At 36.1% G+C, this 25,075-nt stretch overlaps 1 protein-coding gene and 1 long non-coding RNA gene across 5 annotated transcripts in view; one reads left to right on the top strand and one right to left on the bottom strand.

Moving 5' to 3' along the window:
- The window catches only part of LOC129479438 (uncharacterized), a 50,924-nt gene that overhangs the window by 7,047 nt on the left and 18,802 nt on the right, over positions 1-25,075 (top strand). The window contains exons 3-7 of one of the 4 annotated variants that reach the window (XM_063637050.1): positions 3,561-3,615; positions 7,018-7,072; positions 10,602-10,649; positions 21,822-21,870; positions 24,295-24,999. In XM_063637050.1, the coding sequence (XP_063493120.1) occupies positions 3,561-3,615; positions 7,018-7,072; positions 10,602-10,649; positions 21,822-21,849 (186 nt within the window). In that variant the 3' untranslated portion in view covers positions 21,850-21,870; positions 24,295-24,999. Of the gene's footprint in view, positions 1-3,560; positions 3,616-7,017; positions 7,073-7,686; positions 8,208-10,601; positions 10,650-10,902; positions 16,439-21,821; positions 21,871-24,294; positions 25,000-25,075 lie in introns of those variants that run through there. The other 3 variants (XM_063637051.1, XM_063637048.1, XM_063637049.1) reach the window with 3 other exon arrangements.
- Positions 4,311-11,617, bottom strand: LOC129479439 (uncharacterized). The gene is made up of 3 exons (XR_008656678.1): positions 11,571-11,617; positions 6,381-6,519; positions 4,311-4,611 (listed from the first exon to the last, which is right to left on the bottom strand). It is a non-coding gene; the product is annotated as an uncharacterized lncRNA (long non-coding RNA).

Raw genomic sequence — 25,075 nt, 5'->3', positions numbered from 1 at the left:
GAATTGAGGTCTCTCTGCAAATAATGCAGACTAAACAATACCACATGACAACATTATTATTATCTTTTATTTTCATAATATTTCTTGCAAAGTTATTGTCAATTGTCTCTACCATCCACTCTGCTTTTCCTGTATAGCTAAAAAAGGAAGCAATGGTGAATATTTAGCCTTAGGACTGAATTAATGATACTAAAGTTTAACTTTTCATAAGAAGCACCTGGAACAATTGTTTCTATGTAGTATTTTTATATATTTTATACAATATAATTTACATAGTATATATTATATAATAATCTTAGAAAATATATTCCTGGCATCTACTGACAGAAATTTTGATTAAATGCCTCCAGAGTAGAACCAGGAATCTGAGTTTTGATACACCTCCATAGGTGGTTCCAATGTAGTTGTGAGCCAGGCTGAAATAAACACTGAATTTAAAAGAATTATACCCCAACTCACTTTATGTTCAATACATTTAATTTCAGTACCCAAAGCAAAATGCATGTAATGTATTAAAATACCATATAAAAATTGCATAAGAAATTTATTTTAAAATTGCGTAAGAAATTCATTAAACTGTTTTATTTCCTTTTTAATTTGTAAGAAGGGAAACACAAGGGAAGAATATTTAAGTACCAGAAAAGAATGATGGAAGAGAAACAGCAAACCAGATCATCCCCTGGTATTTCTACAGACCTGTCATTTTGTGTGTGCGTGTACACTTAGAATTCATTTTGCCTTGTAAAAGCTGTCATTTGAAAACAGTGTCGCCTCTGAGAACCATCAAAGACGGTATTCTTGACCACAGCTTAAATAGAATAGAAATTGTTGCCTGAAACTGCTCTGAGCACAGAACTAATGCATGCAGTTCAACTGAGGATGCCACATTACTCCAGAAACCGAAAGAGGGTAATGACCCCTTGCACAAGGGACAATGTAACAGAGATAATATCTTTGAAAGTTCTGTTTAGGAAACAAATCACTAATCTAGAAATGGTGGTGGCCAGCCTTAATAATCTGTGGAAGGGAGGAACATACGGAATCATTAAAGAAAAGCAACAGCTAGAAAAGGTAGATTTGTCATTTCTGCAAGAAACATATTGACAATAGCTGTTTATATGCATTTAAAGCTTGACTCATTGCTAAAAGAAGATTTAAAGAAGAAAAAATTGGCTTTAAGATGAAAATGGTCCAAAGGAATTCAAAGTCATATCTTTTATCTGAGGGATAAGAAAAAAGAATGCGGACATTGTGCATTGTGACCACAGCCACCACTCCCATCAACTTGCCAAGCACAGAGTAAATACAGGAAGTGAGCTGTCCAATAGAGTCTGAATTTCAGACATCATTGCCTTATAGTGCCTTACCCATGAGGGCACCACATCTTCATCTTAAGCAGATTGAAAGGGACTATGGTAGGGTAGAAGCACAAGGGGTAACATGGAGAAGGGAGAGAGAGAAGACTGCAACAGTCTTTTCATATAATAATATAGTCTTTTCAGTGATGTCAAAGGATGTAAGGAGATAAACAAGCTTTTGATTTTTGCAAAATGTTTCATTGCTCTCTAGCATGGAACACTCCCTGGGATAGACCCTCCCTCCTCCCCCAAGAAAAAGAAGAAGAAAAAAAGAATATACAGAGTTTGGGAAGATGCTGTATAATCTACTTAGGAGAGCAATAAACTACACTGTTTTGGACAATAAGTACTTAGTGGTGACAAAAGGACAATATTTTATGTAGAAGTAACTTGCAGCAGATTGCTAAGAGGAATAAATGAGGACACTGTGTTGTCTTTACTGTACGTGAATAGAAATAAGTTAAATAGAAATTAAGTACTTTCCTTTGTGACCATTGCTACCACTAATTGGCTTAAGACATAAATGAAAGAATAAATGAATAATTGAACGTTAAACTTACCATTGAATATAAACTTAAATCAATAAAGAACAATTTACATGTACTCTTCAGAAAAATTAGAGTGCTTGAAACTATTCACAAAATAAAAAGTTTGTTTTGTTTTTAAGTTTGTACAGACTATGTCACTCCAACTTCTTACGTCTTTTCACCTCTCCTACCACTTATCCTTGAAAGAATTCAAGATCTTGACAAGTGATTAAAAAGAAAATCAGAAACTTCCCCCTTTGTCAAATCTTCCTTAGTAATTATTCTCTTTTTTTTTTTTTTTTTTTTTTTGAGACGGAGTCTCGCTCTGTCACCCAGGCTGGAGTGCAGTGGCACCATCTTGGCTCACTGCAAGCTCCACCTCCCGAGATCATGCCATTCTCCTGCCTCAGCCTCCCGAGTAGCTAGGACTACAGGCGCCCGCCACCATGCCTGGCTAATTTTTTGTATTTTTTAGTAGAGACGGGGTTTCACCATGTTAGCCAGGATGGTCTCGATCTCCTGACCTTGTGACCCACCCGCCTCGGCCTCCCAAAGTGCTGGGATTACAAGCGTGAGCCACCGTGCCGGGCCATTATTCTCTCTTAACTTCATAAAAATATATGATTATTAACTGCTATAGTTATAACAAATATAGTACAATAGTACAATAACAAAAATGTACATGAAACTAACCAACACTGGTCTTGGGCAAGTTATCAAATTTCATTATGCTTGTCTTGGTTCTCCTGGCCTCTTGCCTTTCTATAGTCCTTTTATTTTTCCTCACTACCTCCTGAATTGGGTATCTCACTGTCAGCTCTGCTGAACCAGAATTCACTTGTGTCTTTCATCTACAAACTTAATCCTGCTAGTCCTGACCAGGACAGGCAGCTTCACTTTGTGAATAGGCCGAATCTTGCATTTGTCTCATTGCCTAGAAAACTGTCTTACTATTCGTGGGGTGTACCCACCACTTGCAACCTTTTTCCCAAACTTGACCTCATTGACCCAGGTCTTATAACTGTCTCCTTCTTGGGATTTCACGTCTCTTTAGCATGAAGTAAAACACAACCCCGGTTTGATTGACTAGGCTTGAGTCATCAGAGGGCTGACTTCTGATTAATTGGCTGAAGAACTGCTATGAAAGGATAAATCACATACAAACAGGATGTCACCCCTTGACTGGCTTTAATTGTTATTCTTGTGACTTCTGATGCCTGGGTCTCCCTGGGATGCTCTACAGCCTGATCTTGGCTTACTTCCCATCCCCACCAGCCAGTGCTGCTAAGATCTGAGCTTGCTCATGTTATGACACTAAGGCCCTGCTATCCCTGCTTAATCTGGCTGTCAAGAAAAATCTAATCTTTTCATTTATCTTCAAGAATAAGTAGTTATAGTTGTTTGAGACGTCTCCACTTTAGTAAGTATCAGAACCATAATTGCTAGGATTTGAATATGTTCCTTAAAGTTGATGTGTTGAAAACTTAATTGCCATTGCAGCAGTATTAAGAAGTTAGGCCTTTAAAAGTTCATTAGGTAATGAAGGCTTTGCCCTCATGAATGAATTAATGCCATCATCATGGGAGTGGGCTCATGATAAAACAATGAAAATTTGGCCCCCATTCCTTTTCTGTCTTATGTGCTTACTTCTGCCTTTTGTCCTTCTGCAATGCAGTTACGATCAACCAGATGCTGTTACTGTGTTCTTGGACTTCCCAGCCTCCAGAACTGTGAGCCATATAAATTTCTATTCTTTATAAATTACCAAGCCTGTACTACTCTGTTATAACAGCAGAAATTCACTAAGACAATAATCTAAAGGCTTGATGTTCTAACCCTGGAAATTTCCAAGGCCTGGGAATAATGGCAAGAAGTCAAGAAATATACCTTACACATGAGCCAGTGAAAGACTCATCTTGAAAATAACTCATACCTTATATTTGAGGGGATGATCAAGGGTAAATATGCTCTGTAACTGATAAATCAGTTAAGTTGTGGAGAATAAAAACTATAATGTTTACAACTTTTTTCAATTGTCTATTGCTGTATAAAAAACCGTCCCAAAACTTAGCAGCTTAAAACAACACCATCTTATTGTTCACAGTTTTATGGATCCAGATTTTAAGCAGCACTAAAGGAAACAGTTCATCTCTCTTTCACATAGGGTTGGCTAAGGTAGTTCAACTGAAGCTAAAGGAGGATCCAAGATGGACTCCTTTATAGGTTGGGATCCTTGGTGTTGGATGTTGCCTGGGGCACCTCAGTTCTCTTCCACATGGTATTTTTCTCCAGCAGGATAGCCTGATCTTCTTTATATAGTGAATGGTTTCTTTAAAAAACAAACAAACAGATTTCTGCCAACGCCTCTTAAATATCATGTCCCAAACTAGCACAGTGTCAAATCTGTGTCATTCGATTGGTCAAAGGAAGTCACAAGTCCAGACAGAATTCAAGAAGAGGGAAAGTAGCTGCACATCATGATGAAAGGAATTTTTACAGAAAATGAAGGAATAGCCATCTTTGCAGAGAATCTTCAACAGGCATTGAGATGGTTAATTTTATGCATCAACTTGACTAAGCACAGGATGCTCAGATAGCTGGGTAAGCATTATTTCTGGGTGTGTCTGTGAGGGTGTTTCCAGAAGAGATTAGCATTTGAATTTGTAAGCTGAGTAAAGCAGATAGTCCTCTCCAATATCGTGGGCATCATCTAATGTGTGGAGGGCCTGAATAGAACAAAAAAGTGGAAGAAGGTTGAATTGCCTCTCTGTTTGACAGCTTAAGTTTTACATTAATGTTCTCCTAACATAGGTCCTCCTGATTCTCAAACCTTCAGACACAGACTGGAATCTAAAGCATTGGCTCTCGGGCTACCCACCCTTCAGACTACATGACCAGCTTTCCTGGGTCTCCAGTTTGCAATCGACCTACCCTGGGACTTTTCAGTCTCCATAATCACCTGAGCCAATACCTTATAATAAATATATATCTTCTTATTGGTGCTGTTTCTCTAGAGAACCCTAACTAACATAGGCACCAAACACCCATTTTAATAATCCACTTGTCTTTAGATCACAGCAGTATCTACTCGAGATACAGACGCCATTGATTTCTGGCCACAGGAGGGCAGAAGAGTCAATAGGTTATTCTTTGGCCTTCCTCCCAGGAGAGGGAGATGTCAAAGAAATTCAGAGTGATCTGTATGGCCCTATCTGCTCTTTGGAATCATTTATTTCTACAGGCTGTTCACTTCTACGGTACCAATAGCTGTCAAAAACCCTCTTCTTTGCCATCATAAATCCCAAACTAGGGTTGAAATATTAGCAAAGAGAATATATGTTTAAGAAATTGTTTCTGATACTGATGACCCTGCTTTCACATATCCCAAGTGATATACAAAGAACTGATTTTCAAGATGTGACAACATTTAGGTCTCACTTATAAGTGACGCTCTCCTTAGGACCATAGTGTATGGACTGACACTTTATTATTAGAAGGAGAAATGGTAGCAGTGAGAATTTCTTCATATTTGTAATTTTTTCTATTTTTAATTTCAACCACGCATATTAAATGTAACTTTAATCAGAGTTAAAACCATGTCACATGATGATCTTAATTTACAAGTCAACAAAACTACATATATGAAGAAACATTTGCAATAATAGATTAAAAGCAATTAATTTCTTTGAAAGTCAATGAAAAAAATCGTTTTTTCTTTTTCGGTGATGGAGTCTCACTCTGTTGCCCAGGCTGGAGTGCAGTGGTGCGATTTCAGCTCACTGCAACCTCCACCTTCCGGGTTCAAGCGATTCTCCTGCCTCAGCCTCCTGAGTAGCTGGGATTACAGGCACACACCACCATGCCTGACTAATTTTTTGTATTTTTAGTAGAGACGGGGTTTCACCGTGTTAGCCAGGATGGTCTTCATCTCCTGACCTCATGATCCACCCACCTCAGCCTCCTAAAGTGCTGGGATTACAGGCGTGAGCCACCACACCCAGCCCCAATGAACAATTTAGAAGGTGACTTTTATTACCTCAAAGCTGAAAGTTATAAGCTCTGAGTATTATAATTTTTTGTGGCCATCTACTTTAAGAGAAATGTCTACAAAATGATATGAGCTTTTTTTCCTCTACCTACAGTTGTATACTGAGCAAACCAGGAATTTCTGAACATTAAAACTACGCTATGTTGGAAAGGGAGCCAAAAAGCTCAATATCTACTAGAAATGTACAAACTTTCTTTAACGGAAGTCACCTGCTTATCAGTTTTTGATAAATAACCCACTGGCAGTAACAATAGGAGAAAAACAATGTATTTTGCCTAATGTTCTATCATGTGGACATGGTGTCCCACTTCAACGACTTGTTTATCTGAGTTAGACCTCTCATTTGAAATCATAGGTGCCGTATTTGAACTGTCAGTTGCTTTTTCATATCTTGGGACTGGAACCGGATTAAGAGTCCTATCTTATAGGAGACTTCTCCCTACTTACAAATCCTCTGAAGAGCATAAGTAAATGTGTCAGCGAGAAATAATGGAAGAAATCATCAACAAATGGGGGGAAATCAGATAGAGTCATGGTGTCACTTTGACTTTTGCCATTGCCTGCTGTATTCCAGCTTCTGATTCCACTGCAAATGGAAGCAAAGAAAGCTCATAATAACAGCAACTAAGGCAACAGTAGTTTTACATCGATAAGCTAGAGATTTTGAAAGTAAGAGGCTGGCACATAAACCAGATTAGTAGTTCTCAGCTAGGCTACACATCAGAATCATCTGTGGGGTTTTTACAGCTGCATGTGCTAAATCAGAATCCAAGACAGGAAAATGAAAGTGCTTATTCCAATAAAGACCTTTGTTGATAGTTACCATACTAGATTGTCTACAAAGGTGGAAAACCTGGTCTAAATTAACAATTTGTAATTGATTAAGGTGAACAGAGTGTGGTATAATGAACTGAGTACTGAATCAGGGAATAGGTCTAATTTTACTCTGTGAACAGACTTGTTGAATAATTTTAGCTTATTACATGTATCACATGTTAGGCACAGTATTATATGTGTATATCAATAATTCTTTCAGTTCACAATACTTTGTGATACAAAGGTTATTCTTGCTCCTTTTTTACAGATGTGAAACCTGAAATTAGTGATTTGCCAAAGGAAATGATGAGCTACAATCCCAGGTCTGTCTAACCTATACTTGTCTTCAAAGGGTAGGACAGTGTTTCTGTTCTCTCCATAGTGAAATTCAGCCTCTTTAATGCCTCTTTTAGCAAAATATTACGATAAACTCTTCTCCAATGAACAGTGAGCAATGTCTCCTTGAGCAAACTTTCTTGGATGAAATGAGATGAGACAACTGAAGAAGGCATTGAAAACTATAATATTCCTTAGAAATTAAGATTTCTTCTCATCTTGAATAATGGCTTTTACATCATCCTAAAGTATAAAATACTTTTTTTCTGAAAATACTTGTTTCTTCATTTTATTACCTTACTTCAACATTTTCCATTATTACAAAATGTTTATTTCAAAAATTGTCTCAAAAATTTTCCGACATAAGCCACCACAATTTTTCCTCAGTAGAAGTGTAATATAAATAAATTGAAATCAAATTTTCTCTTCTTTATAAAAATATTCCCCAAAATTGCATGGTAACTCAATTTTTAATCAAATTTGTTGTTGAATTTTAGAAAAGCTTTTTTAAAGTCTTAAAGTTCACTTAGTTTTTCAAAGAGCCCTAGTATAGCACAAAAACATCATTACTCTTAGAAAAACTATATTTTTATTTCCCTAGTAATTTGCCCTGGCAGACTCGGGGGTCAAGGACCTGGTGTTGCAAAATTCCAGTAGTTACCATGTCCAGAAGATATACTGTAAATTGTGCTTCCAGAAGTTGCGTCATACAGTGGTACAAATGGAAACTTTGATTTATTATTTTGTTGCTTCTTGTTAACTAATTTTAGAAGACTGAGAGTGGGGGTGTCCATGCTTTAGATCCTTCAAAGAAAGGATTAATTAAAATTTGTTCTTGCTTTCTGGTAAAAACTACTCATTGAGCTAACAGCTAAAAAATTGAATTTCAATATTACCATGAATTTGAAGACAAAATGTTTCCTTGTGGAGGAGGAGTTTGGGCAAAGTATAAATAAGTAATTAAAATTGTGCTCAACTAAAGAGTTTATTGTGGAGGGAAAAGTGATCTCTTGTTCCTAAGTGGAAATTAAATGTTTTTATAGAGTGGTGCAGTTATTGCGACAGTGCAAATTATATTAATAGCTAATAGAGAATTCAAATAAAATGTTTCAAAATTATAAAGGCCTACCCCTTTTAATTGAGTTTTGTGTGATTGTCACATGAATGAAATTAAATCTAAGTGTTTCTCATCTTTTCTGCTGGAGCAGACATTCATTTGTTCAAAATGTTCTCATTTTTATCATTGGCATTCAAGCTTTTTGATGGTCAGGTTGTCCAAAAAGCTGAAAAGTGTAACCCAGAAACAGACTGGTAGGAGTGAGTATGAAAACTTGCATCTCTCTAGTGTTTAATAGAGACATTCATAATTGGAATCTGAAAATCAGATTTTTCTAGATTGCTGATTATCCACCCAAAACTTAACAGACACCCAGAACTCGATGCAAGTATACCTACTCACGTTGACTGTCCTCCTTTTAATACTTGTTTAAAATTTATTGCCTATTATAACAGTGATCTCCAAAGAAAGATATGTATGCTTTCAAGTATATGCAAGATAATCCATTAGGCTACAGGAAGTAAGGAGTAAAGTTTCTATTTATATGTGCTTTGCATTTCATCCCTTTTAAACTTTTAAATTTTTTGAGTTTTGTTATGTATTTACCATTAGTGTTAAATACATGTAGCACTCACAGTAGCACATGTACACTACTTAAACTTTTTAAAATATATACTGCTAGTACAGAGTCAAAATTTTCAGTAATAGAGATGCATTTCCAACAAAGTTTATAGCTAATATCCTATAGTTCTGTGCTCATTTTAGCTCTTAAGTAATGACTGAATCTTCCTGAACTCGGGCTATCTTTATGGTATTAGGTCAGTGAGGAGATCCCTGTGAGCTTTTGTTTCCTCATTACATACATTATATAAGATGTAGTGACGATTTATCATTCTTCTAAGAAGAGTTTTGTAAGAGATAAAGTGTTACTCAAATACGTGTGGACACCTTGAGAGCAGAAAATAACTTGAGTTTTGCATCACTTTCACAGTAGCCACCAAATAGATGTTTAATAAATATATGAATAGAGGAATGAATGAGGGTCTATCATTAACATTCTTATGGGAAAGAGCAGGATGTGGTTATAAATGTAAATGATTATAAGTAGAACAAAGTAAGTCTTGTTTCATCCCTGGTGCTGTGATTTTTGAAAAACCTCATTCATTTTTGCCAAGCTCAGTTTCTTAATTAAATTGGGCATCATAATATTATTTTAATGTCCTACCTACACCACGGGGTTATTTTCAGAATAAAATGTAGGTGAAAATCTGTCATGACCTCTAAAGAAAATGTAATGCTAACATTGGTTATTATTTCTTATAGTTATATCATCTTCTCCTGCTGAATTGCACTTGATTGGAAGGGAGGGTCCCTCACTACCTTGAGCTTTTATTACATTCTCTTCAGTGTCTAATTGAGCTTTATATAAAATGAGATCTTTTAAAAAAAAAAAAAAAGCTTACTAAGGAGTGGTGGGCTTCTGTTTTCAAAGCTGCCCTTCCTTTTCAGCAAAAGGTGGTAGTGTTTGAGGGGTTCCAACAAGTATCAACTTGTGTAGCCCCAAGCACTTTTTATCAATAAAAAGGCAAAGCATGAACTAGAGAGGATGCTTGATTTATACCTGTCTAGGCAATCAACCTGCCACCCACAGAAGTGTTGGAAATTTGGCAGTTAATCAGCAAGGCAATTTTTGTGCTTTATTCTTTACTGTTGATCCTTTGTTTGTTCCATAATGGTGCTCCTTAGTCATTTTGTCCCATAATAAGTGTTCTGTGGAACTTTGTCCATACTCTACAGCATCTTCACTGACAGAAGAGTGCCTACCAAATGCTTAGTGAATGCAGGAATTAACCCATTAAAATTAAGGATATGTGTACTCATTCAAAAACTTGAGGGATTTACCCAACCATTCTTTTAATTTAATTCAGTAAAAGTTTTCCCCAATTTCCTTCTTTTTCTGGAAAGAGTGAAAAAACTAGAGTTTGTGTTGAATTATTTTCCAAAGTTCTAAGCTCCTTCCTTATTCAGATTACACTGCAGTTTCTCTCCTGTGTCTGTATGTATGCACATTTGTTTTAAATGTATATAATAATAGACATCCTTTTGATTAAATCTCAGTCTTATTTATGTTCCTATTTTTCTGAGGACTGTAATTTTAGTTTCAGGAAATAAAAAATAACTACTGTGTGTCTGAGCATAAATACATCCGTTCTCAAAGATGTGCCTTTCTTTGGACTAATTAGGCGTTTTTCCCAAATATATAACCCAAGAAAGTGTTTTACAAACAAACTAGAGAGGTTATAGAATGAATTTTAAAATTTAACTATTCAAGGTACCATTATATTTACTTTCAGAAATTGTGAATTCGAAGATTTGAAAATAATCATATTTCATGTACTATTTAAATTTGCTTTGCCTAAGACTCAAATTTTATATTTTTTTCTCATTCTCCTAAATAGCACTTTTCTGAAGCAATTGATGATTATTATCTCCACAAGCCTTATAGAGTAAGTATACTGAGATGCCAGAGTTATATCCAGTTGCTCAATTGACCAAATAATTTCCTTTTGCTTTTCTCATCCTGCCTATCTCCTGGGGTTCAATTACTGAGGGGTCAATTGTCCAAAAGGCAAGGAGAAAGACATGGGGAGAGACAAAGACCTAGCTAAAGAGAACTAGGAAATTAGATCTCCGATAGTCAAGAGTTGATATAAAAAAGCTCTTTTCACAAAGAACTTCACATTATTGTCTCCTTGACAGACTGGAGAGTTGAATTTGTCAAGATCTGTTAAGTCGCGTGTAGTTGATGTAACCTGACAGCTAGCAACATGTAGGGATCTGGTGACCAAGCCAAGACATTCGGAAGCACAGACTAAGCAGAGATGAATCTTTTTCTAATCAATTGGAATTATATTTTTCAGAGGTTTCTCAGTCTGTTGAACATTAACAGCATGTTTTAAACACATTTTGTGCTTTATAAAATTGTAATTATAGAAATGAATTTCTTTGGTCACAAATTAATTACAGGAAAAAGTAACGATGAAGGCTTAGCTATTGATTCATTATATCTCTTAAGACTTCCGGGATATTTCACAGGCAGATTGATGTAGTTCAACCTCTTTTTGGATGGACAGCTAACTTGGGTTTAAGTAGAACTTAATTTAGAGTTCAATCTGTAAATATTCACTTACTACAACAATGCAGTGAGAATCTTTTTTTTTAAAGTGGCACATTCTACTGTCATTATTAAATATATGCATAATATTCCCCAGAGGCTTAAGAGTATAGTCACATACACACACACACACACACACACACACACACACACACACAAACACTTCCAACATTCTAAAAAAAAAAGATTCATGCAATATTTGAATCTCAACCAAAACTTAATTAATAAAATAAATTGAATGAAGCCAAAGTACCAGATTTCCAGATGTTCTTAATGTCACTTATTTCCATTATAAATCTTCAAATACCATTAGTACCTCCTTTGGGAGAGAGAAAAGGGAGAACAGATGCTAGTAGAGTCAGGAGGTGCAACCATAGGCATGGTGGGCAGAATAATTACAGTTCTTAAAGCAAGTATATACAAGGAGCACTGCATAACTGTTACCGGAATATCACATTGATCAACTGACCAGTCTACAACATCCTCTACTATAGATGGGGCACCTCCTTTTGGACAAATACCCTCAGTAAACAGAAGACAAATATCAGTTTTGAATCACCAAGGGTTCTACATATATTGACTTTGATCACCAAACCAGGAATTATTTCCTTGTTTGTATTTTCCCCATTGTAAATACTTGATTAATATTTGCTACACTCTCTTTATTTCCCTCATTGCACTCATTGCCATTTATTTATGTTCTTATTTGCTTATTTGTCTCCTACTCTAAGTGGTAAGAATGTCATTTTTCTTGGGGAGGGAGATACATTTTTATTGAATTATAATGTTCATACAGGAAAGTACACATATCACTAGTGTAGAACTCAGTGAATTTTTACAAATTGAACACATCTGTATAATTAGAGTCTACATTAAGAAATAGAAAACAAACAGCACCCCAGAAGTCTCCGGGTGCTATCTCATAAGTTGCTATATTCCAAAAATAAGCATTATCTGATTTTTAACAGCTAAGACTATTTTTACCTATTCTTAGAATTAATATAAATGAAACCATACAGTGTGTACTATTTTGTGTCTGGCTTCTTTTGTTCAACATAATGTTTATGAGACTCATGTTATTGGAGTAGTCATAGATCATTCATTCGTAATGCTCTGTGATATTACTGTGTATAAATATACCCCCAATTACTTATCCATTCTATTGCTGATGTGCATTTGGATAATTTCCAGTTAGAATTATTCCACATAATTCTATAAATATATGTTTATTAAAAGGATATGTTTTTGGTGAACATATGTATAGAATTCTGTGGTGTGTATTAGCAGTGGAATTGTTGAGTCATAGAGTATGCATATGTTCACTTTCAGTAGATATGGCAAACTGTTTTCCAAAGTGGTAAAACCAATTTCCACTTTGCCGTCAGTGTATGTGTGAAGGATTATATCTATTTTCTTCATAATTGTATCTTCTGTACTTGTCATAGTGCTTAGTACATGGTAGGCACTCAAGAAGTCTTAGATGAATCAACTCAATTGATATGTCAACAGCGGCTAAACGACTATTGCCATTTCATTGATCTTTTCAAGCTTGTAAGAAGACAAAACAACTTTACAGCCCAATTTACAATTTTGCCAGAATCTTCCCCTAGATAATTAGTACCTTGAAAAAAAGACCTCCTCACTGAATGCTTTTTTCTACTCAAATGGCTGACTCTTAATGGAATAAGCAGTATTCATTTGATAACATAATAGAACATACATATGTTAGCACGGTAAGGCATTTTAACCTCAAATCTCCTACCTCCTCATTATACAGCTGAGGATACAGAGGGCTAGGCACAGTGGCTCACGCCTGTAATCCTAGCACTTTGGGAGGCTGAGGTGGGTGGATCATTTGAGGTCAGGAGTTCGAGACCAGCCTGGCCAGCATGGTGAAACCCTGTCTCTACTAAAAATACAAAAACTAGCCAGGCGTGGTGGTGAGCACCTGTAGTCTCAACTACTCAGGAGGCTGAGGCAGGAGAATTGCTTGACCCCATGCTGTTCTCATGATAGTGAGTGAGTTCTCACAAGATCTGATGGTTTAAAAGTGTGTAGCATTTCCCCCCGGCTCTCTCTCTCTCTCTCTCCTACTGCCATGTAAACAAGGTGCTTCCCCTTCGCCTTCTGCCACAATAGTAAGTTTCCTGAGGCCTCCCCAGTCATGCTTCCTGTTAAGCCTAAGTCTCAGGTAGTTCTTTATAGCAGTGTGAGAACAGCAGATTTAACACCAGGCAGATTTAACCTAAAGAAGACTACCTCAAAGCCTCTAATGATCAAACTCCTAAAGGTCAAAAATAAAGAAAGGATCCTACAAGCAACAAGAAAGAAGAAACAACATACAATAGCAGTCCAATATGTCTGACAGCAGACTTTTCAGTGCTGTCTTGTAGCCCATTATTTTTAATTGGTGACAACTTAACAGTGATTCCATAAACAAACATGGAAAAATAAAACTAATAAAAACTCTACACTTTAACTTCTTCCCTTTGCTTTTTAACTTTTTGTTGTTTCTCTTTATGTCTTATTATACTGTCTATGTCTTGGAAAGCTATTTTAGTTTGTTGTTTTTGATTGGTTCATCATTTAATCTTTCTACTGAAGTTTAGTAGTTTACACACCACAGCTACAGTGTTATTCTGTATTTTTCTGTGTGCTAACTATTACCAGTGAGTTTTCCACCTTCAGGAGAGAATGGTATGACATATTTAAAGTGCTGAAGGAAAAAAAATTGGAAACTAGAGTAGTATATCCAGTGAAAATATCCTTTAAGCATTAAGGAGAAATAAAGACCTTCTCAGACAAACAAAACCTGAGGGATTTCATCAATACCTGAACTATCCTACAAGAAATGCTGAAGAGACTTCTTCAATCTGAAAGAAAAAGAAGTTAATGAGTAAGAAGATACAGAGGGAAAAATACATGAGGCAAAACTGATAAACTGCAACAAGATGTAAATGAGATATACTATTATCATTGGATATTTTAACACACTTTTATTAGAAAAAAATCCAGCAGGTAGAAAATCAGTAACGATATAGATGAACTTAATCCATTTATTGGACTGCTTCATCCCACAGCAGCAGCTTATACATTTTCCTCAAGCTTACATGAAAGATTCACCAATATAGACCAGATGGGGGGCCATAAAAGACACATTAACACATTTTTTAAAAAATAGAAACCATAAAATTCTGCTTTCAGACCACAATGCAATTAAGTTAGAAATGAATAACAGAAAGATAGCTGAAAAATCCCAAAATGTTGAAGATTAAACAAAATACTTCTAACACAAATCATAGAAGAAATCTCAAGAGAACTTTAAAAATATTTCCAATTAAATGAAAATAAAAATATAACTCATCAAAATATGTGGGATACAGTGAAAGGAGTGCTTAGAGGGAAATTTATAGCACTGAATGCATATTTTAGGGAAGACAAATTATCTAAAATGAATAATCTAACTTTTTATCTTAGAAAACTAGAAAAGGAAGAGGAAATTAAATCCAAAGTAAGCAGAAGAAGAGAAGAAAATAAAAGAATATTAGAAGTGAGGGCAGAAATCAATGAAATTGAAAACAGGAAATCAATAGAGAAAATCTACACAACCAAAAGCTGATATTTAAAAAAGATATTTTAACAGTTCTGTACAATCTCTTCTAGGATATAGAAGCAGAGAAAATACTTCCCAACTCATTCTATGAGGCTAGCATTACCATAATATCAAAACCAGACAAACATAAGAAAACTACAGACCAAATAGCTGTCATGAACATATATGCAAAAAATCTCAAAAAAAATAGCAAATTGAATTCAACAATGTCTAAAAAAATTATATACCACAACCAAGTGGGATTTATCACATGTATCCAAGGCTCATTAAACATTTGAAAATCAATTAATATGATTCATCACATCAACAAGCTAGAAAAAAATGTGATCATATCAATAGATACAGAAAAAGCACTTGAGAAAATCCAACATTTATTTATGATGAAAACTCTCAGTAAATTAGGAGGAAAGGTGAGCTTCCCCAACTTGATTAAGAATATCTACAGAACACCTCCAGCTAACATAATATTTAATGGTGAGAAACTCAGCCTTCCCACCAAAACCAAGAACAAAACAAGGATGCCCCTTCTCACCACTCCTTTCAACATCATACTGAAAATACTAGCTAATGCAATAAGACAAGAAAAAAATAAAAAGTATACAGATTGGGATGGAAGAAATAAAACTGTCTTTATTCACAGATAACATTGTCATCTACATAGGAAATTTCAAAAAATGGAAAAAACACTTGCCTGAGGCCAGGCACAGTGGCTCATGCCTGTAATCCCAACACTTTGGGAGGCCAAGGTGCATGGATCACCTGAGGTCAGGAGTTCAAGACCAGTCTGGCCAACATGGTGAAAACTTGTCTCTACTAAAAATATGAAAAATTAGCCAGGCGTGGTGGCAGGCACCTGTAATCCCAGCTACAATCCCAGCTGTAATCCTCAGCAGGAGGCTTAGGCAGGAGAATCACTAGAACCCGGGAGGTGGAGGCTGCAGTGAGCCAAGATAGCACCATTGCACTTCAGCCTGGGCAACAAGAGCAAAACCCGAAACGCCCTCTCATAAAAAAAAAAAAAATCACACCAAGTTATTTTGTGAATATTGACAGACTCATTCTAAGGCTTATATGGAAAGGCAAAAGATCTAGAATAACCAACAAGATATTGAAGGAAAAGAACAAAATTGGAGGACTGACGCTACCTTACTTCAGATTACTATAAAGCTACAGTAATCAAGACTACATAGTATTGGTGAAAAAAATGGACAAATAGGTCAATGGAACAAAGTAGAGATCCCAGAAATAGACCTACATAACTATAGTTGACTAATCCTTGACAAAAGAATAAAGGCAATAAAATGAAGCAAAGATAGTCTTTTCAAAAAATGATGCTGGAACAACTGGACATCCACATGGACGAAAATGAATCTAGACACAAACCTTACACCCTTCATACGAATTAATTCAAAAATGTACCATAGACCTAAATACAAAATGAAAAAGTATAAAACTGCTAGACAATAATAACATAGGAGAAATCCTAGGAGACTTAGGGTATGGTAATGACTTTTCAGATGCAACATTAAAGGTATTATCTATAAAGAAATAACTGATAAACTAGAATTTGTTAAAATTAAATACTACTTCTGCTCTGCAAAAGACAATTTCAAGAGAATGAGAAGACAAGTTACAGATGAGGAAATAGTTTTTTAAAAAGAAATATCAAATAAAGGACTGTTATCCAAAATGTACAAAGAATTCTTAAAACTCAACAGTAAAAACATAAAAATTCCCCCTCCACCCACAGACTCTTTTTTTTTTTTTTTTTGAGATGATATCTGGCTCTATGGCCCAGGCTGGAATGCAGTGGCACAATATCAGCTCACTGCAACCTCCACCTCATGGGCTCAGGCTATCCTCCCACCTCAGCCTCCCAGATAGCTGGGACTACAGGCACACACCATCATGCCTGGCTAATTTTTGTATTTTTTGTAGAGACAAGGTTTTGCCATGTTGCCCAGGCTGGTCTCAAACTAATAAGCTCAAGCGATCCACCTGCCTTCATCGCACAAAGTACTGGGGTTAGAGTCACAAGCCAACATGCCCAGCCAATGACCATTTTTAAAATGCCAAAATTAGATATCTGAATAGATACCTCATTAAAAAAGATATACAAATGCCAAATTAACATATGAAACAAATTTCACATCATATATCATTTGGGAACTGCAAATTAAAACAACACTGAGATACCACTACACATTATTAGAATGGCCAAAATCCAGAACACTGACAACACCAAATGCTGGCAAGGTTGTAGAACCACAGAAACTCTCATTCATTGCTGGTGGGATTGCAAAAATAGTACAACCACTTTGGAAAACAGTTGGGCAGTTTCTTACAAAAGTAAACATACTTTTACCATAAAATCCATTAATCTCACTCCTTAATATTTACCCAAATGAACTGAAAACTTTGTTAACGCAAAGAGCTGCACATGGATATTTATAGTAGCTTTAATCATAATTACCAAAACTTGGAAGCAACCAAGGGGTCCTCAGTAGGCAGGTGAATAAATAAGCTGGCACAATAAAAGTACTTCAGTACTTAGTGCTGAAAAGAAATGAGGTACGAAGCCATGAAAATATGTAGAGGAGATAAATGCATATTACTCAGTGAAAGAAGCCAATTAAAAAATGCTACATACTTTATGTTTCCAATTATATGCTAAAAAGGCAAAAGCATGAATACAGTAAAAAGATCAGTAGTTGCTAGGAGTTAGGTGGGACAGAGGGCTGAATAGGTAGCAAACAGAGGATGTTTAGGTAAGTGAAACTATTCCGTGTGATACTAAAATTTTGGACACATGTCATTATACATTTGCTAAAACCAATAGAATGTACAATATCAAGAGTGAATCCTAGTGTAAAGTGTGTCAATGTAGGTTCAGTAGTTTCATTTATTGTAACAAATGTACCACTTTGGAGCAGGATGTTGATAGTGGGGGAGTTTGTTTGTTTTTCTGGGTTTTGTTTTGTTTTGTTTTGTGTGTGTGTAGGGGAAAGACAGTATAAGGGAACTATCTGTACTTTCCTCGTGATTTTGCTGTGAACCTAAAATTTCTCTTTAAAAAAATTAAGTTCATTAATTTTTTAAAATGCAAACAAACAAAAACCCAGGGCTGAGCTGGTTGTCTATATTCCTTAATGATAGAGCAATGCCATAATGGACCTCCAGTGGATGGCTTATTTGGTGTCTGCTCATGGTATCCAGCCAGCCTTACACTAAGCTAGTGGGCCTCACCTTGAAGTGTCATGAGAATCACTTGAAGGTGTTGTTAAAGCACATCATTTTCCGAATCATTTTCTGATTCAGTGTGTCTGGAGAGGGACCACAGAATTTGAGTTTTTAACAAGTTCTTACTTGAGACTGAGGCTTCTGATTTGGAAAGCACAGTTTGAGGACCACTGCCCTAAGTAATAGGGGATGCATTCTTTTCAATCCCAGTCTCCTTGTCTGTGGGCAATGTCCTTCCTCGGAAAAGGTTTTAAGAACTCAGACTTCATATAAGCACATTGTAGGCTATCTCTACATCGTTTTCCTGTGGTTTTAACTAAGTTTTTCTTCTTGTGGATTATGCCTCCCCCTTCAGTATTAGGTTCAGGATTCTTAGTCTTGATAAATAAAACCAAAGTCAAAATATAATGCAATTGAAATAGAATATGTTTCTCTTCTATTTCATTCTATTTTCAATTGAAATAGAAAAATTTAGAATATATTTATATTTCAATTGATATATTTTGCCTTTGGACTTATTTATTTCAGTTGATACTACACAGAATCAATTTAACCACAGCCAATATGACAGTCCCTGTCACATAACAACTATATCATATAACCTATGGTAATAAATAATATGCATGATTCTTCTCCACAAATAACACAGTTTAACCAAAATGAAGAAATGGAGGTGAAACAATGACTTTTATCAAGTCTTCGTGGCTCAGAGATGGGGTTAAGAATAGAATTTGAGAATATTTTCTGCTTCTCTGATCTTATTGCTGACACATTTTATGGGCCATTTTCTGTCTTTCTAGAATTAAGCTAGATTTTGTGTAAGAGTAAACTATTTACTCACCATAGGTCGTTGCCAGGGGCCATTAAATCTCAGGTCCCATTTGGAGTGGAAAAAGACAATTTATTCAAGAAAAAACAAATTAAATTATTATATCATGGCTAAAGTAGAGAGCTTGTCTATGCTCTGTCAAGGTTCGTCAAGTTAAAAGAATATGTCAATATTGTTGCCTTTTTTGGCTGTGGCTTGCAAAATAATTTATGAGCATTATTGAAAGAAGCTTAGGACCAAGAAAAAAGGAGTAAAACAATCATAATATAACTGCCTGACTCAACTAGCCCTAAAACCCTATTTGACATATGAGAACCATATCAAAGAGAAGATGAATCAATGAGACTTTCACAAAAACCTACTTTGTTTTATCCACATTGTTGAGATTTTTCTGTTTTATTAGACAATGATTCTTTGTGTGAAGGACAGTGTGTATGCACTGTAACTAGTCATCTGTCTGAGTTTCAAAACCCTGCCTGGGATGCTGATTTCACCCCCTTAAAGGACTGAATTACAGAATCAAGAAATACAATGGAGAATTGGGAATGCCACACTGAGCTGAGACAATGATTTTGAAAAAAAGTTGGGAAAGCGTGTTAAGAAAATAAGGGAAAATATCATCCACATGAAAAAGACTTTTCAGATATCCCCGACACATGCTGTATTCCCTCTTCTAGCAAATCTAACCAACACCTAACCTTTCTGTTGATTAATTCACAACTGCCTATTTAGCAGTCACCTATTACAAAGGGATCCCAGCCAACCAGGACTCAGGAGTTGACTGCATGGCCCAGCATCAACAGGAAGGTGGAGCTGCAGCCAGGCCTCCTTGCCATGGCTTGTGGGACATTTCCCGTGGTGGGAAGAATAAGACATGACACTTCTGGCCATCTTGCTATCTGAGGGTCTCAAAAGCAACAGCCCCAACTTCCTCACCTACTTGAGGATTCTATGCTTTGGAAAAACAAGAATAAAATTCTTCCTTGTTAAGAGGGTATCAACCTATTATTAAAGAGCTGCACAGATGATACAAAACATTGTCTACCCCTCCAAGAAATTCCAATCTAATTAAAGAAAAAAATGTTGCACCTAAAGACTAGTGCAATTAAGAGCTCAATTGTGCAGCTGAGGTAATACAGGCAATAGATGATATGGTCATCCAGTAATAATAATATTTCTATTTCCATTCCAATAGAGTTTGATTGTTATTCTAAGGTTTACATGTACTGTTGTAATAGCAACTGCTTACTAATCAAGCCTGGTTTAATCTTTATATAACAATGGGTTTTCCTATGGAAAACAAACACAAAACAGAAAAGAAAAAAGCTAGATACTATTTCAAAATTATGAAATTATACTTTATTTCTCGTATAGAAAAGAAAAAAGAAACAAAGTTTTTTCATCTATAGACACAAAACTTCTAATGTTCCCAGTGTGCCTTCTTCCTTTTCCCGTATAAAAAAGACACAAGTGAAGAATTAATATTCATATTAAATGAAGCCATTAATTGAGGATATAAAGTTTCTAAAGGCTATCAAGCAAATTTGCCAAGCATATAAAGAGTATACTGGCATAAAAATGGTTTATTACCTTTATACCAGGAAACTATGCTGAAAGAATCTGTAGCAACAAAGCCTCTATTTATACTTCTTCTAAATATCCTCTTGTGACACCAAGAATAAAATATATTTCCACATATAGCAGGAAATATTTTCCTGGAATTTTGCCATTGCCTTTTGGAATGATATTAAATATTTTATTTTCATTCATATTGTCTTCTGGATTTTACTCCATAAAACCATCTTGGCATGTAGAAGAAAAATATATGTCAAAGAAACTAGTAAATAAGGGAAGGATTAATCAGGTTGTGATTATAGGAAACTATAATTTGTACTGTTCAAGTGCTGATGGCACAGATCACTTAAGGGCAGTAGTAACAGTGACTTGAGAAATGTGCCAGAAATGCTTCGAAATATAGTTCAGATAGACACTATAAAATCTTACACGTTTTCCAAAATTATGTGTGGTTTATTATTTTCAAATAATGTAGCCAAGTTTACTTGTTTCATATTCTTCTTCCTTTATATTTGCCTTAATCTATTCAGGCTGCTATAACAAAAAAACCATAAACTGGGTGGCTTATAAACAACAAACATTTATTTCTCACAGTTCTGGAGACTGAGAAGTCTAAGATAAAATCTGCGCTAGCAGATTTGATGTCTGGTGAAGGGCTATTCCCCACGGATGGAACCTCTAGTTGTCCTCACATGACTGAAGGGAATAGCTAGCTCTCTGGAGTCTGTTTTATAAGTTCAGTAATCCCATTCATGAGGTTAGAGCCCTCATAACTTAATCACTTCCCATAGGCCCTATTTCCTAATACTATCACCTTGGGGATTCGATTTTAATGTATGAATTTTGGGGAGACACAGACATTTAGACCACACTAGTATCATTATTATTTTTTAAGCTTTAATAAACTATTGAAGTGTAGGGAGAAAATTTGTATTCAATTTTGTCTCATTCAATATCTGATTTTAAATGTGTATTTCATAATGTACATAAATTAACATGGTTATATAATTATAAATAAATGAATAAAAGATACATGGGGAGAGGTGCTCAAAATTCCTTTTTTCTTGGGAAGAACTTGTTTAAAATTAGACACTGACCTTAAGGAGTAACAACCCATCAGTTAACATCAATAATAAAAGGGAAAAAAAAACAGAATAAAGCAGTAATATGAACATTTAGTATTGGATTAATATATTTTGTTGGCATTATAAAAAACAGGAATGAAGCTGCATTTGTTTCTTTTGTAGAAGCAACAGACAAGAGCGTGAGCCCTGAAGTGATATACTGGTAAAGTAGGCAAGTACAGTAAAAGAATAAATGTGTAAAAAATGTTTCTTATATCAATTTTTGTGTTACACAAATACATGAAATAAATGGGAAATGACAACATAGCCAAGAAAAGAAAGCTTAAGATGATTCAAAAAGAGAATAAATAAAGGCATGGTTACAGTAAAAGAAAAACTCCCTCTTGGAAAACTAACACAAGGCCAAAGCTTTTTATCTTTATTTAAAATTAAAAACATCAGTCCAGAATGTCCTCCAAAAGATACTTCGGTATTTCACCTCAAATCTTCCTTTCTTTTGAACTCTTCCTTCTTTCCTCTGCTTCTCACTATCCTGCTCTGAGCCTACTTTCTGCAGCCAGGACTTGGAGAAGATAAACTCCCTATTCAAGTGGACATTTTCCCTCACTCAAATAGCTAATCTCAACTTAAGACACATAATAATAATAGCAGTAAAAACTAATGATATGAGCTCTTACAAATGTTAACTCTTCTAAGGTAGACATAATTATCCCTTTTACAGATGAGGAAATTCAGGCATATATTGCTCAAAGTAATCAACTATTAAGTGGCAAGGCCAGGACTCAAATCTAGGTATCTGGCTTCATTCAGTACCTATACTCTTCACTACAATGCACTACTATCTAGTAATATGCCAAATAAAATACAAGTAAGGTTTCCATGAATTTCTCATTTAAACTTTTTTTTTTTTTTTTTTTTGAGACAGAGTCTGGCTCTCCCTTCCAGGCTGGAGGGCAGTGGCGCGATCTCAGCTCACTGCAAGCTCCGCTTCCTGGGTTCACGCCATTCTCCGGAGTAGCTGGGACTACAGGCGCCCGCCACCACATCCGGCTAATTTTTTGTATTTTTTAGTAGAGATGGGGTTTCACCGTGTTAGCCAGGATGGTCTTGATCTCCTGACCTTGTGATCTGCCCACCTCAGCCTCCCAAAGTGCTAGGATTACAGGCGTGAGCCACCATACCCGGCCTCATTTAAACTTTGTGTGTGTGTTCTGATTCCTAAGATTCCAGCATTCTAGAGCCTTTATTTTGATCAAGTAATATTACCATAAATGGATTAAGCTTAACATATGGCCTTTGAAGTTAAGGGAATGGAATAAGAGGAAAAGGGAACTATTCCAATTACAAAGTTGTTATTTCTATCCAATCAGATGTAGGTGAAGAAGAAATTGCAAAGTTGGCAGTGCTTTTTCTCCTTTGTACATCTGAAGACTGCTCGGCAGTGTAACCAGGAAGCAAAGCCTGGCACAGCTGTTCATTCTGTCTCATCATCTTTTCTATGCAGTACTTTCCCCTTAGAGTGAGTATTTGAAATTCTGAAAGCCGCGTGCTTCATTTGCCATCATTCTACACCTATGCCAAGTTTCAAGACTGGCTTTGATGTGTATCTAAAGTGGCTTGGCACACTGCTGTCATCATTCCCTGGATCTGTCCCACTCTGTGAAACTGTGATATGATCATCACTGTCCCACAGGAGGAGACCAGCTGCATGTGGAACCCTAGTGATGTCCTTCTACAACTTTGTGTGGTGCATGGGTCATGATGATGACTGCTGGAGGGTACAAAGTGAATGGGTTACAGTTACAGGTTTTGAAATCATGTAGGAGTTAAGCAGCTACTCTACCTCTAAGCTATAAACCTTCCACCCTAAAGTTTTAGTTCTGGCTTTTTACTCTTACCATGGATTACAATGGCAGCCAAACTTAAAAGCTCCAAGATTCAAATGCTTCCTTTTTCTAGGATGAGGGAAAAGCCTAGCATACTATTTATTTGTGTTCTAGATAATGCCTTTTGGTGAGTATTAACATAGTTGATGAGTCATTGTTCTCGGTTAATTTTTCATGGACTTCTAAAGTATATTGTTTCTATTCAATAAATGTCTTGTTCCAAAGCTTGAGTGACCATTTTGAAACAAACCCTCAAATAGAAATTGTGCATTTAATCATTCACCAATCACTGCATATTCTAATGACATGGTTGTTATTAAAACCTCTAACAACATTAATAACAAAAACAAGCAGCCGCCAGGTGTGGTGGCTCACACCTGTAGTCTCAGCTACTGGAGAGGCTAAAGCAGGAAGATCACTTGAGCCTAGGAGTTTGAGGCCAGCTTGGACAACATAGCAAGACACCTATCTCTCAAACAAAAATAAAAACACCCTCCCCAAGCAGCCAAATCCTATCCCGACTCTAGAATGTAAACAAGTGAAAAATCCTCAGAGTACACAGGGATCTATGCTTAACATTCTCCTGTTTTTCATAGGCTACATGATGATACTGTGGAAAAAAAAATCCTCAGTTTTCATGTCTTTTTTGGCTTTAATTTAGGTTTATTTGTTTCTTGAAGTACACGATATCTGACTTCAGTGTAAGACATTCAAAGCTCTCAGAATTTCTCCCAAATTTTCTCTTTCAGATTTCATCTCAAGTATAAAGTAATTAAGTGAGAAGATTGATGTTGAAAGGGACTTTGGAGGGCATTTTAATATCTACCTTTTGAAATGAAAAACAAAACGAGATTCTATAATAATTCAATGCCAACTGAATGCAATACACTCTTTCAAGAAAGGTAAGCCCAAGGCTGATCTGTATGGGTTACATTCACCAGCTCCCAGCCAAGGGGGAGCTCTGGCAGGAGGTCAATTGGAAGAAGGAAGGAAGGTGACAAAGTTATTACTCCCCTGGCCCCTTCGCTTTGCAGGTTCCTCTGACTGACCACAGCTCACTGCTTCTCTCCCTGTGTGCTCTCACCTTCCAGGCATCACCTCAACTCATCCCTCATTTTTGTAGGGCTTGGGGTGGTGACAGCTTTGCTGTTGCTGGCCCTGGGCTTCTGTGCTCTGCCCTGTGCTTTCCCCATCCAGACTTTTATGATTAGTTTCCTTGTAAATAAGTCCTCCCTAACTGATTCTGAGCGTGCCTTCTGTTTCATTTTGGAATACTAACTAAAATAGAGATGTCAACTCAGATTTCAGGAAGCTTACATTTTAGCTGAATCTTCCAAGGCCATTCAGGAGAGCAGACTTGAGATTAACGTGCCGCTCTCCTAACTTCTGAGAGATGATTTAAGTAGCCCCATACAGCCCATAGGACAGCTTCAACTAACCCAGCAAATCGGCAGGTATGTACAGTTTGGCAGGTACAGGATATTTCTAAAATTTGTGACTAGCATTTAAAAATTTGTAAAATTTATATAA

This window comes from Symphalangus syndactylus, chromosome 3 (genome assembly GCF_028878055.3).
Source record: "Symphalangus syndactylus isolate Jambi chromosome 3, NHGRI_mSymSyn1-v2.1_pri, whole genome shotgun sequence".
In the NCBI taxonomy this organism is placed as follows: Eukaryota; Metazoa; Chordata; class Mammalia; order Primates; family Hylobatidae; genus Symphalangus; species Symphalangus syndactylus.
This window is presented reverse-complemented; position numbering and strand designations above follow the sequence as displayed.